General features: G+C 33.5%; 1 protein-coding gene across 18 annotated transcripts in view; it reads right to left on the reverse strand.

Annotated features, from left to right (window-relative positions):
• NCOR1 (nuclear receptor corepressor 1) overlaps positions 1–18,376 on the reverse strand; it is a 196,025-nt gene that overhangs the window by 109,139 nt on the left and 68,510 nt on the right. For 10 of the 18 annotated variants that reach the window (XM_087825811.1, XM_087825819.1, XM_087825812.1 and 7 more), the window contains exons 6-10: positions 11,560–11,673; positions 4,166–4,222; positions 3,387–3,439; positions 3,029–3,055; positions 910–976 (exon numbers count right to left, since the gene is read on the reverse strand). In XM_087825811.1, coding sequence (XP_087681937.1) covers positions 910–976; positions 3,029–3,055; positions 3,387–3,439; positions 4,166–4,222; positions 11,560–11,673 — 318 coding nt within the window. The remainder of the gene's footprint in view (positions 1–909; positions 977–3,028; positions 3,056–3,386; positions 3,440–4,165; positions 4,223–11,559; positions 11,674–18,376) is intronic. The other 8 variants (XM_087825825.1, XM_087825823.1, XM_087825827.1 and 5 more) reach the window with 1 other exon arrangement.

The following is an 18,376-nucleotide window of genomic DNA, read 5'->3' on the forward strand; positions in this document are numbered from 1 at the left end:
TAAACAGCCAACAAATATTAAACAAATCAGTGAACACAGAAACTTTATAAGTACTCTATTGAAGTACAAAAAGAAAATCCACAATTACAACAAAATTACTGAATAGAAAAAATACTTTAGCTAATTTCTTATTTAATATTTGTATGTTCTTGGCACACACAGAAAAAAATTCAAGACCAAAGGACTAGGTTGGCAAATTAGAACATTAGAAGTTATACTCCAAATAAAAGCTGCTGACTCTTGAGTACAATTCATTGACTGTCACGTGAAATGTAAGGTACAAAGTTCACTTCCGATGTGAATTAAAAAACATCACTATTTACTAAACAACTGAATTTAAATGAATCAAAAGTTTGTCTAAAATCAGTACGAACATGTTATGAAAATAAGAATACTGGCATTGTATTTTCTGTAATTTAATTTCCATGAAGACTATACTCACAAAACTTCTGGACTGCAAGTCATATAATAAATATGAAAAACTATCTAAATCTGAAAAAGCTAACCTTTAACTGACCCAGTTTCTAATGAGAGAACAGTAAAATGTAATCAGCATGACCATAACTTACCCACATTTGTTTGAGGGTTAAGAGAATAAATGTAGATCATCCTGTTTCTCTACCATATTATTTTAACTACTCACCATTTTCTTTATTTGGCTAGATGAAAATTTTATACACAGACGACCAAAGAAATTAATTCGATATGATACTAAACATGAATTATGATATCAAAATGTTGCTAGAATTAGATTTATATTTAAGTCACACCTATTTTTACTTTCTAAATCAGCAACCTTCTTTCAAACACAATCAAGAACCATTCTCATTAATAATGGGAAAGCAAATGCCTACATGGGCATGAATGGAATAGCTGTACAAATTTCAGTTAACAAGGATAGGACCTCACCCTTTGTTTTCTTGCATGATTTCTTCTTTTAAAAAATAAAATGAGTTTTTTCCTCATCACCTGGTTTCTAGAAAAGAAAAATATGGTTGTATGACATTAAGAAAAAGCACAATTTAATAATGCATTCACTTTTATTTTTCACAGACACTGAAAAACAAAGATCACTTAACATATAATATAATCAAAATTAACATTAATTTTTCACGCTGCAAAATAAGACTTTTGCAATAATTAGAACTAAAATTTCCTCCCATTCTACAACCAGATTTCATATAAATACTGTAGTTCATTTTCAATTATTACATCCAATAATAAGGTAAATATTACTTTCAAGTTATAATTACATAGTTTTTCTTAAGAACCCTGGCGATATAAACATCTTTGTACATTCTGGAGGAGGGGAGGTAGAAGAGAAGGAAAAGCCTTTAAGTTACCTCCCTACTTCAGGACTGGTGCTGACCTCCCTTCTATGAGAATGTATACCAACATAGAGAGGTGGCTTCTGCTTTAAACAGAAGATTTTCTTCAACCACAGAAATGACACAATTCACTCTAAGAAGTAATAGAGGGCAATGCAACAAGACAGGAAAACTTCTCTTATATCTTAATGTAAGTTTCACTTTTTAAATTTGAAGCATTGTGACCTTCAAAAACAATGACATGCAGGTTCAAATAAAAATATTTATACCCCACCTACTTCCAGAAAGGATTTCAAGCTGATTATTCAAATATAAATACAAGGCCAAGGCAAGTAGAAGTAATTTTTTGGATTATCTGCCACTCAGGACTAATAGTGACACTGGCTCCACTCAAATAAGCATGGACAATCAGGAGCTGGCTATATGGAAAAGTAGCCAAGAGATTAAAAGAATTATTAAAATGTACATTTGCTATTTCATACAAAGCAAATGGCAATGATGAAAGAATAGCTACTGAATGATTCATAATGGGTACATGCAGCTGAGTAAATGATATTTCACAAGGAATTTCACACGTACAGTAGAAGCATCACCATCTATTCAGTTTGCTCTAATTGTAACTCAAAAGCAAATGACAATAAGTATAATTTTAAATGTCTCCTAAGAATTTAAATGAAGAAGTCAGCCAGTCAGTAACCCAGCTCAGGACAGTGTGCTAATTAAGCATTGCAGATAACATGAAATATATCAGAAAGAGCTGCTCTCCAGCTAACATTGGGGGGTAAAGACAGAACACAAACATAACTGAAGCTTTGTGGGGGAAAAACACTTCATTAAAAGTAGCCAACTATATTTTATCCAATATTCTTTTCAAAAATGTTAAAACAACTAAACAACTCTAAAACAAGGCATATTTCACATGACTTTTACCTAACCGAAGAGTTGTCAAGACCACAGTAGCATCTCACAGAAAAATTCTAAGTATATGACTTTTAATATGAACCACTTTCTTAACAAAAGTTAAAATTATTCAAATTTCAATATTTTTCATGCATACTACCATGCAAATTATGTCTGCCACCAGTTCTGCAAAGTAGTCAACTATTGTACATACTCTCAGTAAGAAATTTTAAAAAAAGATATATATGTGTGTATATACATATATATATATATATAGCAGTGTGCTCATTAGTAACTGTACTAGTAAATAACTATAATTTCTCATTATACTTAATAAAACATATAAAGTAGAAATATCACATTTTTGTTACAAAACAAGAGTAATTCACCTAAAATTCTCTTAAAGTATAATAATTTTTTTTTTAAAGATACCTATCTAGCCTCCTCTTAATTCAATCAGATCAAGAAGTTAGGTTTTCTTTTTTACTTATTTTCTTATTCCAAAATCCATATCCATAAAGGCCTGGTATCTAGGATGAGCAAGGCTAAGCAAACTACACTTTGGAGCAGTCTCCTCACCCAGGTGAGGTGACTGTGCGCTTCCAAGGCACCAGGACATTAAATGGCAGAAGGGTCTACAAATACCGTCATTAGCAAGAGTCATGGAAGGGATTTCCCTAGAATAGGATTTTGAATAATGATAAAATGATCCGTGGCACTTCTACTTTGCAATGGCAGATGTGGCTTGGTGGGGGACGGTGTCATCACTAGTCTTAAATGAAAAAGCTTCATTATCTTACTTCATCATGCGCCTTGCAGGTACTCCACTGAAAAAAAGACAAAACAGGAGGCAAAAAATTCAAGCCTCAAGGTAAGCCATTTCAATGTTAAGTATCCACCTTTTTTACTAGCAGATTATAAAACCAGCTAGTTTTATGCAATAATTTATTTCATTTTTTGGCCTCGGAAACTCAAAGCTGTTACCCCAACCCCCAAGAAGCCAGAGGAAGATAACATATAGTAAAATGACAGCAAATTACACAAATCTAAAACATACCAACACTATGTTATAATAATATGTCAGCAGATAACAAAAACAGTCTCTTTACAGAATATATGGTCTTTAACTGAGGAACTCCAGAGACGATAAATACTTACGTTTTGATGTTCTCATGGTACACCTTGGTATCTGATGGCTGGTTATAGAGTGGCTATAAAATAAATCAAATATTTATATATACAATGTTGTACATACGTCTATAAAGAGACAAAGAAACAACTTATATTTTACTATAAGACTAGATAAAGCACTAATGGGTCTACACAATGTATCCCCTACCAAAACCTCCAGGCTTTTGGGTTCCCTGAATAACTCTAATAATGCCACTCCTAGAAAGTTTATCAATCCATTGTTCCCCATAATAAATACATTCACTCAGATATTTTTAATTTTAAAGGCAAAGAAAGATTAAGCACCATCATCACCCCAACAGAATGATTCAGAGAGCTTTCTGTTTCTGTTCTTCTTCCTCCTTCTATGTGGATTAAATGGCTGCTCAAGATAATGCTTCTTTTCCAAGGTAACCAACTTCGTGCACCATTATTTCATTAATTTTTTTAATCCTCACCTGAGGATATTATTTTTATTGATTTTTAGAAAGAGAGGGAAAATATCACTATGAGAAACAAACATCAATCAGTTGCCTTCCACACATGCCCCAACAGGGGATGAAATCCACAACCTAGGCATGTGCCCTGACTGGGAATCGAACGGGCAAACTTTTGGTCGTGCATCATTATTTTAAAAGTGATCACAAACGTACTGCCCAGCTACATTCTTCTCACCCCAAAATAAGTAGATTGTATTCCATCTTACCCCAAAAAAACTAATACAAACTTTCTAGCACTAGAAACAAAAAAAGAAATTTCTTACTTACCAGTTCAACTTTTGGGCCAAGACCTTCAAATATTTTATGAGCTTCTTCTGCTTTTTTCTACAAAGACATTACACTGTATAACTAAAAGTTATATTACCTAAGTGCAAAATCACTACCAATGTAATAATATTTATCTAAAGAACAGTCTATAGTTAATCTTATCCTTATTTCCAAACATTCTTGTTGTATGATAGGCTAAAATACTATTTCTATTTTCATAATTTCCACACCAAATTCAGTCAAATCTTAACATCTGTACTGAAAGCACTACCTAAAGAACTGATAAATTCTCAATGGGGAAAAGGGGGACATCTATAATACCCTCAACAATAAAGATAAAATTTTAAAAAAATAATTGGGCCCAGCCAGGCATCGCTCAGTGGTTGAGCATCAACCTAGGATCCAGGAGATCTCGGTTCGATTCCTGGTCAGGGCACATGCCTGGGTTGCGGGCTCAATCCCTGGTAGTGGGCATGTAGGAGGCAGCCAATCAATGACCCTCTCATCACTGATGTTTCTCTCTCTCCCTCCCTCTCCCTTTTTTCTCTCCGAAATCAATAAAGATATATTTAAAAAAAGAAAGAATTGGTAAATTCTTAAAAGCAAACTTATTAATTCTGAGAGAGGGAACAGAGATCCACAATTAGAAATGAATCCCTCATTTATACTGCCAGCTAACTCACATGTGGGCTTCACTAAGGAATACTGCTAAATGTATCTAGAAGTTTTCAAGTGAAATCAAAGCAAATTAATTCTCACAGGGTGGTAATATTTCTTTGCATTTATTTTCCCCAGTATAACGCTCTTCCCATAAAATACTTTGGAGGGCTGTGATGTATTCTCACATCACAAGACAGTTAGTACATGTAGATAGGTATGAGTTCATAGAGATCATATATTTATTTCACTAATGATCTGTCAACTCCTCTCCCTATCGTAATAAATGGCTAAGTAGTTACCTAAGCAACAGACTAAAGATTTTTCGAGAAGAGTGTGACTACCTTGTCCATTTTAAAGAAATCTGGAAACAAATATATTATTCCAGGTTTAATATAATCCTAATAACAGATCAATTAACAAGTGATTACTTGCTTTGCATAGCTCTTATTGCCTCATTAATTTTTTGAAAAATGCTTGGACAATATATCTTTTTCTACTTGTTACTGTTATAAAAGTAGTCAAATTTTAAATCACTCATTAGGAGTAATTTAATGTTATCTTCCAGAGGTTGTATTATAGTTGCAAGTATTTTCTTTTTTTCAATTTAACTTTATTGTTGAAAGCATTACACATGTCTCCTTTTATTCCATATTGACCCCTTCTACTCCGCACTGGCCCCCTGCCTCAGGCATTAACGTACTAATCAAGGTATACATGTAATCCCAGCAGTGTTTCTATTTGTGTGTGATTTATGCTGCATCCAATATATGCCAACAATGACAGGTGAATCATAGTGATCTTAAAATATTCTTTACCAGAACAATTATTAGAAATATATGTTTAGTTAATATGCAATATGGTATCAAAATCATTCAGCAATTATTTAAACCCCAGGTAACTTGATTACCATCACCTATAAATGACAATCTAACAACTCTTGGGGAAAGAAGTCTGCTCATGTCCAGAAAAGCTTCAAAAGGGCTACATCATTAAGGGCCATATAAAGTTAACCATAAGCAACAAAGCTAATATGTATTGAAATGACCGACTAATAAATACAACTGATAACTGAACAGTAATGTAGTTCATAAGGAACTAGACAAAGTGAAAAACAAAACAAAAAAATTAGTACTAGCTTATCTAATTCAAAACTATACCTGAACTGTACTAGGTTTGTATGGGGGGATGTTTATCTTTCATGCCAGTTTAGTTATATCTATTGCCTACCAAGGCAGAATTTAAATAATACCATGCTATTCCCTGGTCTAGTTAGTATTTCATGCAAAATTCAAATAGTGACATATTGTCTTTATGAAATAAAATCACATGTCAAGCTGTAGATAATAATTTTTTTAAAATAACTTCAGCCTGTAAAGTAAGTATTTCTCTATCCCCTATACCAGAATATATACTATTTAATACGGTAAATGAGCTAGAGTATTGACTCATTACCAACAAATAGTGTTGCTTCCCATCTAGGCTTAGCCCAAGTTAATATCACAAGTCCTTCAAACTATACCAGCCAAGAACACATATCTATTATATTTTAAGACATTAGTTTTACTTTTGTACCCTCTGTTCAAATGCAATGAACTACTAGATAAGAAAAGCAGTTTGTTTGTTAATCCTGTAGGAATAAAATGTTTTTTGCTTAACTGCGTTTATAAAAATGAGAGCATAGTATGTAAATCTCAAATTAAAATTACTCTTAGTTACAGATGTCAACCTCAACTGAACTATTCCCTTGCAGAAAATCATATTTTCCAGGGATTTCTGTGTAAAACCAAGCTCAGAAATGGCCATAAGGTGTTTTTTTGCTAGATATTATGGTGTTTGAAATCAAGACTATTAAAGTGATAAAGTAAAAAAAAAAAGAAAGAATGAATCCCTCAAACATTCTAAATACTTCAACTCATAATGTCTTTAATGAAATTTTAATAATTAAAACACCACAAAGTTGTCAATCTTTACTGTGGTAAGCCAAATTGATTTCTTTGAAGAACAGCTTATAATAAGCTTACTTTCTAGTTACAAGAAAACTTTAGCAATAACCCTAACAATAGAGGAAACAACTAGTCTGAATTACTCAAGTGTTCAGTAGTAAATAAATGTTGGATAATATATATTTTTTTACATGCTATTTTCAAAAATAAAATAAGTGCTATCTAACAGAAATCGTCCTTTAAAAGACAATGAAATATAACAAAATTCAATACTGAATATATTTAAACTAGAATTATATGATAGCAAATGTCTCAGTGGTTCTCAAATCTCCCCTTGCTCCCAGCAGTCTCATTAGTAACAATGGCCCATTGCCTGCTGCAGACCCCACCTCACTGCATCTTGGCTAGGAAACTCTCCAGGACTTTTGATATGATATGCAAACGGAAATGGAGAGCAATCAGTACTTCTCAAGCATAAAGAAAGATGTTCCCTTAAAATAAACATTCCCCTTTCCATCTCATTTATCAATCACAGTCAGTCAAATATTTTTTTAGTATATATTATGTGAAAAAAATATGTTTAACCATCTTAGGAAGCACAAAATAGTGTAATAAACTTTCCAAACTCCAAGAAACTTAAAAGGTAACAAAGATGAGAAATAAACATATCAAAAATATCAAATACAAAACTATAAATATATCCATTAAATTTGCATTAGCAAATCCTATTTCTATAGATAGTTTTTAACACAGGATTTGTTAACCTTGGTACTATTAACATTTTGGGCCAGATATTTCCTTGTTGTGAGGGCTGTCCTACGCACTGTAGAATATTTGGCAGTATGTCTGGCCTCTAGCCAACTATATGCCAGTAGCCTCCACTCCTCTGCCAAGTTATGACCATCAAAATATTATCTGGGAACTATTAATATCAAGAAGCCAAAATGTAATTATAACAAAATTCAAATTTATTAGTTTTAGGTGCATATTAAATAACATTCACATTATCATTACAGATGATAAATTTGGAAATATCTAGCACCTACAAATTACTCTCTCTAGACCCAACACTCACCAGTTTTAAAATGTGCTTTCTCAAGGCACTCTACATTAGAGTCTATACCAAGAACAGGCAGGCTAAGTGGAATTGTACCTAAGTAATACTGAAAGACAAGGGAGCAAAATTATCTTATGGCAAATATTTACTAGTATACTTAAGTTTTGCAAAATTTTATTAAATATTTTATTTCCTGTTGCTTAATTGCTAAGAACAGATTAACCTATCAATAGTTTAACAGAAAAATTTTAATTTAAAACCCTCACATTTCCGTATTATAATTTTTATCCTAAGTCTATAGACAAAAGTAATTAATACTTCAAATATATGTTGAGTATATTCTGGACACTTGCTACACCCTAAGAAAACAATGAATAAGACTGCTCTTCCTGGAATAGGAAGAGAAGGGGTCTTGAAAGGCTTCGTAAAGAAAATGATTACTTAAGCTGGGTCTTGAAGGACAAGTGCAATGGATAGAAAAGAAACAGACAAAAAAGACAAAACACAGGAACACCTGAAGTTACAGGCAACATAATGGGGTAAAGATACTAACAACTTCAAGGAAACATTCAAAGCCTGTTCTGGCAGGGTATCTCTAAGAAAGGAGTGACAGGCCAAGGGCCAGGAAGGTAGGCATGAAGCACTGATAAAAAGTTTGGGCTATTCTGTAGAAAATGGGATATCATCAAAAGGTTTTATTTGGAGAATCACATCATGGGACAAATAAAAAGGTTGGATTAGAAGGAAAGAAGACTAAAGGAAGGCCCTGGTTGGTGTGACTCAATGGTTAGAGCTTCAGCCTGTGCACTGAAGGGTCATGGGTTCGATTCCTGGTCAAGGGGACGTACCTTGGTTGCAGATTTGCTCCGCAACCCAAGTCTGAGTACATACAAGAGGTAACCAGCTGATGTATCTCTCTCTCTCTCTTTCTCTCTCTCTCTCACTCTCACTCTTATTCTCTCCCTCCCTCTCTTCTAGTCTCTCTGAAAAATCAATGAAAAAAAAATATCCTCAGGTGAGGATTAACAGCAACAAAAAAGACTAAAGGAAGGAAATTCACTATCTATGTGAGAGATTAGGGCTCATATTAAGCTACTGCCAAAAAAGGAAGAGAAGAGCAGTTGATTAAACCAAATTTTAGGAGGTAGAACTGATGCCGCTCTTCACTGATTAGCTAAATCTACATCTACAGTGGCAAAGAGAGTGAAATAGATCTAATTCCTAGGGCATTGGCCTAGGTTACCAGAGGCTGCTGACAATAAGTATACTCTACTGTCAATCCCTTTCTTTCTTTTGGTGTCACATTAACGTAAACACCCTTCAATCAAAATATAAACAAGATGATTTTGAAAACTACAGTCCATACCCAGCCCCCCCATCTTCTGTGTGTATTATAATTCGGAAATTAGAGAATTTATAAATATTTTTGGAACCCATATTGAACCATTAAAAATAGTCCAGGAGAGGAGTGTTTAGAGACTAAATAAATCTTAGTCTGAGGTTTAAATACGATGCAAGGCACTTTTTCTCTCAGGAAGCGAATTTTAAAGTTAATAGTCATTTTTACGGAGTTTTCTTTCTCCCACTAACTTTCTAATAAAAGAAAGATGCCTTACACAAGATAATGGCCCCTATCTCTTAAGCCACATCTGGCTTACTTCCCAACCAGTGTAGACTGCTACCAAACAAGGAACAAGAGGTGGATATGTGCTCTCTCCTTGTCTATGGAGTCAAAACAGATAAAGTCACTCCTTACAGAAAGCTCTAGAAGCAGCATGGTGAGAAGTTAGTAGTGAGAAAGCCTGTGCCTAGCAGTGCTCTCACCGCTTCCCCTCCAGGAACCTCTGCTACAATTCTATGTCTGTACAAGTACAACCACAGCAGACAACTAGAAGGGTACACAAAAATATGTTTTTGAAAAGATTATTCCTACAGCACGGTGAGTTGAAAATAAACTTCACTGTAATTGTAATACCAACACAGATGTCAAGTTTGGTTGTTCTATTCTTCACAGATTGTGCAACAAACAATATGCAGATTTTAAAATGGAAAATAGAGGTCTACACATTTTAAGTTTTGTTGATGGGCATCAACAAACATTTACTATAGTAATTAATGAAAACATATACAAAAATTAAACACAAATTAAATTATCTATCATTCCTCACATTAGGATGTCACAGAACTCAGTAATGTTGGAACTATTTATCAGGGTGGTAAGACAAGGCTAATTAAGAAATTCAATCAACTAATGAATATCATTCAATTCAATTTACTTGAAAATTAACTCCTACTATGAAAGAACTCAACATTTTATTTTATAAGATTATTTTCTATTGTTATTGGCTCTAATATCTCTTTACTTTATCCCTGAAGTCACAAAGTGGCCGTGAAGCCCATTAGTCCACAAAGTTTTATTGTTCTACAGAGTGTTTTATTAAAAAGCAGGAAATTTCACATAAAACTCCATGTTCCTGGCTTCTCTTAAATAATGAACTATGAGTCAACCTGTGCCACATCCCTGCATGACTACAGAGCACTGCCCCTCTAGGCATGCCATGAGCCTATCCCACTGTCTTTCACCCTCACTGGATAGATCCTCATGTACATGGCTCTGTTCATTCAATAAATTGGACTAATTTTGAACTCAGCCAAGAAAATAATATTAATTGCCCATATTACCTGCCATGACACTTCTAATTATTTTCAGTATTACATATCTGATGACTTCAGTTATCCATAAGAACACATGTATGTATATGAGTCCAAGATCATTCCTATAAATTTTTATTTAATGACTAACTCACAGCTGCTTTTCTTAAGGCCAATTTCCATTAGGATCTGGGGTATTATAAAGTTATAAGCTGCCTGTAAGATGTACTGCTCCACTCACAAAGAAGCAAACTGAAACAACAATCCCAACTTCTACCTTATGACCAGCATTAGCTAACCACCATATTCTCTCACACAGTGCTTAAAGCATGTTATTCATGTTTGGACTGAGGACTTCTGGAAGCCCACTATTAAACAGCCCTGTTGGAAAGTTTTGTCTATATTAAGATGAAATCATTTTCCTTTTAACTGCTTGTTCCGGGCTTGATTCTGGCCAAAAACTAACTTTGACATCACAAAATAATTCACAGAATTGAGGCCTGGCTTTCCTAAATCCACAGACACTTTTAATTAATAGTATAAAAAAATTATTTTAATAAACCTAAAAAAAACAAAGTCTACCTAAAGGTCAATGGCCTCAAACTTTATAACTAAGATTCAAACCACAGCCCAGCTATTAATTGTGCAGGTGATAATGTAAGTCCTTTCCACATATAGGGACCCACCCCTACTAGAATGCTATCCGTGTTTGGCACTAAATGTCCTATAAAGTAAAAAACTACAGGAGGGCTGTTTTGTATTATTTGGTACAAACTTGTTTGCCAGTATTTATATAATAGGAGAGAGACTCAGCTGATAAAACTATGCTCTCATTAAATAATATTTATACAATATAACATGTAAATAAAATATTAAATAACTGAAGACACAACTGTCAACTTTTCTTCCATCTTTAAGGAAAATACACCAAGCTCAGTCAATCAAAGTTTAAGAACATTAAAAATTATAACAGAAACCAGGTTTTAATACATTAACATCACTACAGAACACACTGATAACTTAGAAAAGGCACAGTGAAATGGTTTCAAGGGCTTGTGCCATCAGAAATGGCATGAGCTTACCCGATTCTCATCATAAATAATTTGAACAATACTGCGGTGTTTCTGTTCCACAGGAGGAGGAGACACAGGCTTCTCAGGCTCAGGAGGTTTAGCTGCTTCTTCTTCGAGCTGTTGCTAAGAGACCCAGAAAAGAAGAGTCAGGCATCTGCTGCATGTCACCCCCACCAGTAATTAATCACCGGAGATAACACATGCTACTGAGCAATGCTGTGCTGATTCTATAGGGTAATCATTTAATCGACTAGTGTCTAATAGACCCAAGGGCTCTAACAAATTCAATTAGATTTATTTTGATGAATAACTAAACAAAATAAATCACCATTAGATAAATCCTTTTATATTTTAATTCTTATAAATAAAGTAGTAAGAGAAACTAAACATAAAGATACCCCATAAACCTCTATCACAATGATCTTTTGTAGCACTAGAAAAACACTTTTATATTATAGATACACAGCATGTATTAATATCTGGTGGGGAGAGAGCATGGAAGAACTGCATTTAAGAATTAATTCTTGCCCTGGCCAGTGTGGCTCAGTGACTGGAGAGTCGGCCTGTGCATCAGAGGTCTTGAGTTCGATTCCCAGTCAAGGGCATGTATCTGGGTTGCAGGTTCGATCCCCAGCCCCCATTGGGGCACATTCAGGAGGCAACCGGTAGATTTGTCTCTCTCACATCAATGTTTCTCTCTCCCCACCGCCCTCCCTTCCTTCCACTGTCTCTAAAATTCAATGGAAAAAATATCCTCGAGTGAGGATTATCCAACCACCCTCCCCAAAAAACAACAGAATTAATCCTTAACTTAGCATAGCAAAATGCCCCACCCCACCCCCAACCCCACCAAACTTTGTATTTTATAGTCAAGAGGCACTGGCAAAACCACAAGAATATGGACTGCTGGAGTGTGCAATTACAAAGCAGAAAGCTATCTGCATTACTCTGCCCAGGTTTGAGCTTTAGGGTCACCCTTTATAAGTGGTGTGATCCTAGGACCCTTTCAAGTCTTGAGCAAGAACATAAACCTACTATTAATCCTAATGATCACATAGCTTTTTGAGAGGACTGGGTGACTCAAAAACACATTCCAACTAAAAATGTTCATTTACTATAATCCTATTACCTACAATTATTCCTGAACTAAGCAGGACTTGGTCTGCTGGGTTCACTGCTTTTTTCCCCAACACCTAAACCAGTGATACCTAGTAAATGCTCAACAAATAGCTGCATGAATATAAGTTCACTGCCTAAGATGATAAAAAAAAGACATCAGGTAAAGATGTCAAGTCTACTAAAAGCCCAGAACAAAACATTATCCATACTAAGACTAACAGTTAGGGCTCCTATTAAGATAGAAGTGAGACCAGGCCCAAATGAAAGGATAAAACTCCCACTGAGAAGCTTTGAGGTCCGCTTCCACTTTGAAACTGAAAGTACTCTTGCGGTCTGCTGTCTATAACCAAAGGACAGGTGTCTGGCGCTATGAGATCATCTTAATGGGAGTTAAGTTCTTCAACCACTCCCTTTCTTTCCTTTGCCCAGAGAGCCTTCTTTTAGGATCTCTGTTAAGTGGGTGTAGAGAAAGGAATAAACAAGCTTCAGGAAATCACATTTTGTTTTTAGTACCTAAGTAGCCCTGGGACAAAATCATTGTAACAGAAAGGTTAAAAACAAACAAACAAAAATACAAATTTTCCTCACCTATTTGTTTTTTCACATTAACTTTACAATAATTTTGCAAAAATTTAAAATTAAATTTAGTTGGAATTTTTATTGAAAATGTATAAACATATGAATATGCGCACACAACATTAACAATGTTTGTATCCATCTACAGTATATTTATTTACTAGTTATCTTTGATATTTCTTAAAATAACTATAGTTATTGTACCTCTCCTGATGATCCTACAATATATTTCATTATTTTTAACTATTGTAAGTGGTTACATGTCATTGAGCATTTATATGTGCCACATATTCATTACATTATCTCAACTCATAAACAATCACGATTTAGCCAGTATTACTAGTAGTATTATTACCACTTTACAAGTGAAAAAACAAAAGCATTCCAACTCAGCAGAATCAGACCCACAAAACTTAAAATAATCGTCAGGCATATTATTATAAATTTAATACGATTCAATAAATAAAAAAACACTCAACATATTTTTTAAAATCAAGGGAATATTTTATAAATGACCAAGCAGATTTTAAAATGAGCCAGATAGAAATTCTAGTGATAAAAACATAATTATTGAAACTAAAAGTATATTTGATAGATTAAATATAACTGAAGAGAGAAATGCATACTGAAAAACAGAAATTTAAGAAGTGCCCACAGTCGTCCAGCCAGCGTGGCTCAGCGGCTGAGCACTGATCCAGGAGATCCAGGTTCAATTTCCGGTCAGGGCACATACCTGGGTTATGGGCTGGATCCCTGGCAGGGGGCGTGCCAGAGACAGCCAATCAATGGCTCTCTCATCATTGATGTTTCTCTCTCTCCCTTCCTCTCTCTGAAATCAACTAAAACATTTTTTTTTAATGCCCACAATGAAGCCCAAAGAAGCAAAAACATGGAAAAGAAAAGCAATTAAGACACATGGAAGACAAGAGTGATATTATATCTAATAGGAACTTCAGAGGAGATGACAAAGAAACTGTAGAAAAGGGTTTAGTAAAAAAAATAATGGTTTTCCAGAACTATTGGGTTTCCTCTGTGTGATGAAAAATTCTAACACAGAGAGGAAACCCAATGAGCCTCAAACTGGATTAAAAAAATAGTAGACCCACTCCTAAACACATCATAGTAAAAACACCACCACCCAAAGGGAAAGGTATTAAAAAGCAGCCAAAGAAAAAATTCAGACTATCCACAAAAGAATACAAATTAGATTAAGGGCTGATGTCTTAACAATGAAAGCCAGAACACAGTACGCTGAAAGAAAATAACCACATATTAAAGATATCTTTCAATAAACAGGCATAAATAAAAGATAACATTTAAGTCATAAACAAATACTGAATTTGCCAATAAATCCTCACTAATGGAAATTCTAAGGATGTTCTTCAAGCTTGTATCTCCAACTGGAAGATCTGCATTGCAAGAAGGGCTGATGAGCGACTAAGATGACAACTATATGGATAACATGAATTAACACAAATGTCTTAGGCGGTTTATAAAAAAGAAAGAACTAAAATATATGACAACGAACGCATAAACATTGGGAAGAAAGAAAGAAATGAAGTTCTATGCCTTCTTACTACTCAAGAACATGGCTAAGATACTAATTAGTTTTAGGATTCAAATTAAATAAGCTGTTAGAATTTTCTGAGGGTAAAAAAATAAAAATGAATTAAATTTTCTGGGGAACAACTATAAGCAAAAAAATACAATCCAAACTAGTGGGAAAGGAGACAATGAAATAAGACCAAAACTCAATTCACAATAAGGACTGAAAAAAACAAAAATACCAACATCAGCATAAAACACACACACACACACACACACACAAACCACAAAAAAAACTACAGGACAAATTGATAGAATAAAATCGTTTAAAATACTTGAGATATTACCAATCATCATTATCAGTTTAAAAGAACTAAATTATGCTGTGGAAAGACAGGTTGCCAGGCTATATATAAAACAAAATCCAGTTATATACCTTTATAACAGATACACCTTAAATATAAGAGCACAGAAAGGGAAGGAAAAAGATAAGCTAACTAGTATCAGCCAAAAGCTGATCTAATTATAATTACATCACTATCAGGAAAAAAAGATTTTACAGTAGAAAGCATTGGTTTCGCTGACCAGGGAAATAACAATTATAAACATGTACACACCTAAAATAAGACCCTCAAAATACAGAGAATGAAAATTGAGAACAGAAAGAAAATATAAGCAAATCATATATCTAATAAGGAGTTACTATCCACAATACATAAAGAAGTCACACAACTCAACAGAGAAAAAAAATCCAATTAAAAAATAGGCAGAGGATCTATATAGCCATTTTCCCAAAGAAGATATACAGATGACCAACAGGTACAGAAAAAGATTCTCAACATTAATCAAGAGGGAAACGCAAATCAAAACCAAGAGATATCACCACATACCTGTTAAAATGGCTAGTATAAAAACATAGTAAGTGTGGGTAAGGATGTGGAGAAAAATGAACCCTTATTGGTGGGAATGTAAATCAGTACAATAACTATGGAAACAGCATGGAGATTGCTCAAAAAATTCAAAATAGAACTACGTGATCAAGCAATTCCATTTCTGAGTATTTCTGCAAAGAAAACAGAAACACTAACTCAAAAAGATATTTGCATCCCTATGTTCACTGCAGCATCACTTAAAATAGCCAAGATATGGAAACAAACTGTCTGTTGATGGATAAATGAATAAAGGAAATGTTATATATATATATATAGGCATATTATTCAGCCATAAAAAAAGGATATCTTACTGTCTGTGACAACATGGATGGACCTTGAGGGCATTATGCTAAGTGAAATAAGTGAGACAAATAGCATATAATATTACTCATATGTGAAAATTAAAATACAAAAACAATAACAAAACCCAACTTTTAGATATAGAGATCAGACTGGCGGTTGCCAAAGGTGGGTGGGCAGGCAAATAGGTGAAGAGAGTCATAGGATACAAACTTCCAATTCTAAAATAAATAAGTAATGGAGATATAATGTGCAGCATGGAGAAAACAGTTAATAATACTAAATTGCATATTTAAAAGTTGTTAAGAGTGTAGATCTTAGAAGTTCTCATCACAAGGGAAAAAGATCTGTAACTACGTATGGTGATGTATGTTAACTAGACTTATTGTGGTAATCATTTCATAATAAAAACAAATACTGAATGATTATGTTGTACACTTAAAATTAATATAAGGTTGTATGTCAATTATACCTCAATTTAAAAAAAGAGAACTATTAGGAAAATGGACAAGTCCAAAACCATAATGCTAACTGGTAAGTTGCAAACAAAAATGAAACAAGTTATACATTCTTCTCAAGTACGATCACAATATTTTTATAAAAACTGACCATTGTACTAGACTTAAATTCAAGAACACAAAAATTTCTAACTTTATTGTGAATGGAAAGTGTGGTGTATTAGAGACTACACTCTCTGGTCACAATAAAGTTAAAATCAAATAACTAAAAATAGTCAAGAAAAAATTAATACAGGGATCAAAAAAGAAACCATAGGGATAATAAAAAGTATTACAAATTATATCTCGTTGAATGAAGTTAAAGTAGTGCATAGGGGGAGGAAAAAAAGAGCTAAAATAAGTAATGTATTAAAAAGTTATAAGGAGCAGAAAAAAACCAAAGGAAAAAAAAAAAAGAAGCAGAATCTTATGATATAGAAGATAAAATTATATTCCAAAATATGAGGGGGAAAATTATCTCCAGAAGAAACAGGACTGAATTTTTATTAAAACGTTGAATCACTGTTTTTAAAAATCTTCACACATACACAAAAAAATACCCAAGAGACCCAGCTCTGATTTTAACAAGTTCTACCAAACACTCAAAGAACAATTACAATCTTGCTAAAATTATTTCAGAGTTTAGAAATGTTCTGACAACAGACCTAGAGTGTATTATGCTAAGTGAAATAAGTCAGTCAGAAAAAGACAATACTATATGATTTTACTTATATGTAGAATCTAAAGAACAATATTAAAGGAACAAACAAAACAAAAACTCATAGATACAGAGAACAGACTGATGGTTGCCAGAAGGGAGAGAGGTTAGGGGACTGACTGGGTGAAAAAGGTGAAAGGATTGAGAGGCACAGATTGGTAGTTATAAAATAGCCATGGAAATGTAAAGTCAACAATATTGTAATAACTATGTACGGCACTAGCTGCATACTGATAATAACAGGGGGACACTTTGTAAATTATATAATTATCTAACCACTCTGTTGTACATCTCAAACTAATACAAAACTGTAACTGAACGAAAAAAGAAACACACAAAAAAAGAAAGAAAATGCAATGACATAAACAAGAACCTTATAAGAAAATAATAATACAGGCTGATCTCGCTCTCACATATAAGATACTAAAATTCCAAGATAAATACTGTCAAAGCAAATCCTGCAATTTACAAATAATAGATAATATATCATAAATAAGTTAGGTTAAACCTAGAAATCCACAGGAGATTTCACACTAGAAAAATACTTAACGTAGCTCATGATATTAATATATTCAAGGAGAAAAATTATCTGATCATTAAAGTTATGCACAAAAAGGTTACTGAACATATCTTAATGATTAAAACTGATGAAGAATAGAAGGGGCTTTCCCAATCTAACGAAGGATATCGACAAAAGCCGATGTCATAATCAGTAGTAAAAAGTAAAGGGCAGTCCTTTAAAAGCAGAAAAGAATGCAAATAATATTGTATTGTGGGCTTAACCAGAGAAATGAAGCAATTTAAAAGTAAGGAAAAGGTTTAAGAAGTGGAAAGAAACAAAACTGTATTCTTTTATAATTATTGATGATTATTACCTACATAGAGAGCCCAAAAGAACCTACATATAATTAACATTAGAAGGATAATTTAGGGAGGATGTCAATCAGTAGTATAAAAATCAACTATGACAGTTAAAAAGTATTAAAAATAGCATCAAAAATATAAAGTGCCTAGAGTTAAATCTAACACAAGGCATATAAAATACTTATGGACAGAAAGCAATAAAACATGAAAGATCTCCTAAATAAATAGACAGATATACCATATTCATGGATTAGAAGAGTCAATATTACAAATAT

This window comes from Miniopterus natalensis, chromosome 17 (genome assembly GCF_054644295.1).
Source record: "Miniopterus natalensis isolate mMinNat1 chromosome 17, mMinNat1.hap1, whole genome shotgun sequence".
In the NCBI taxonomy this organism is placed as follows: Eukaryota; Metazoa; Chordata; class Mammalia; order Chiroptera; family Miniopteridae; genus Miniopterus; species Miniopterus natalensis.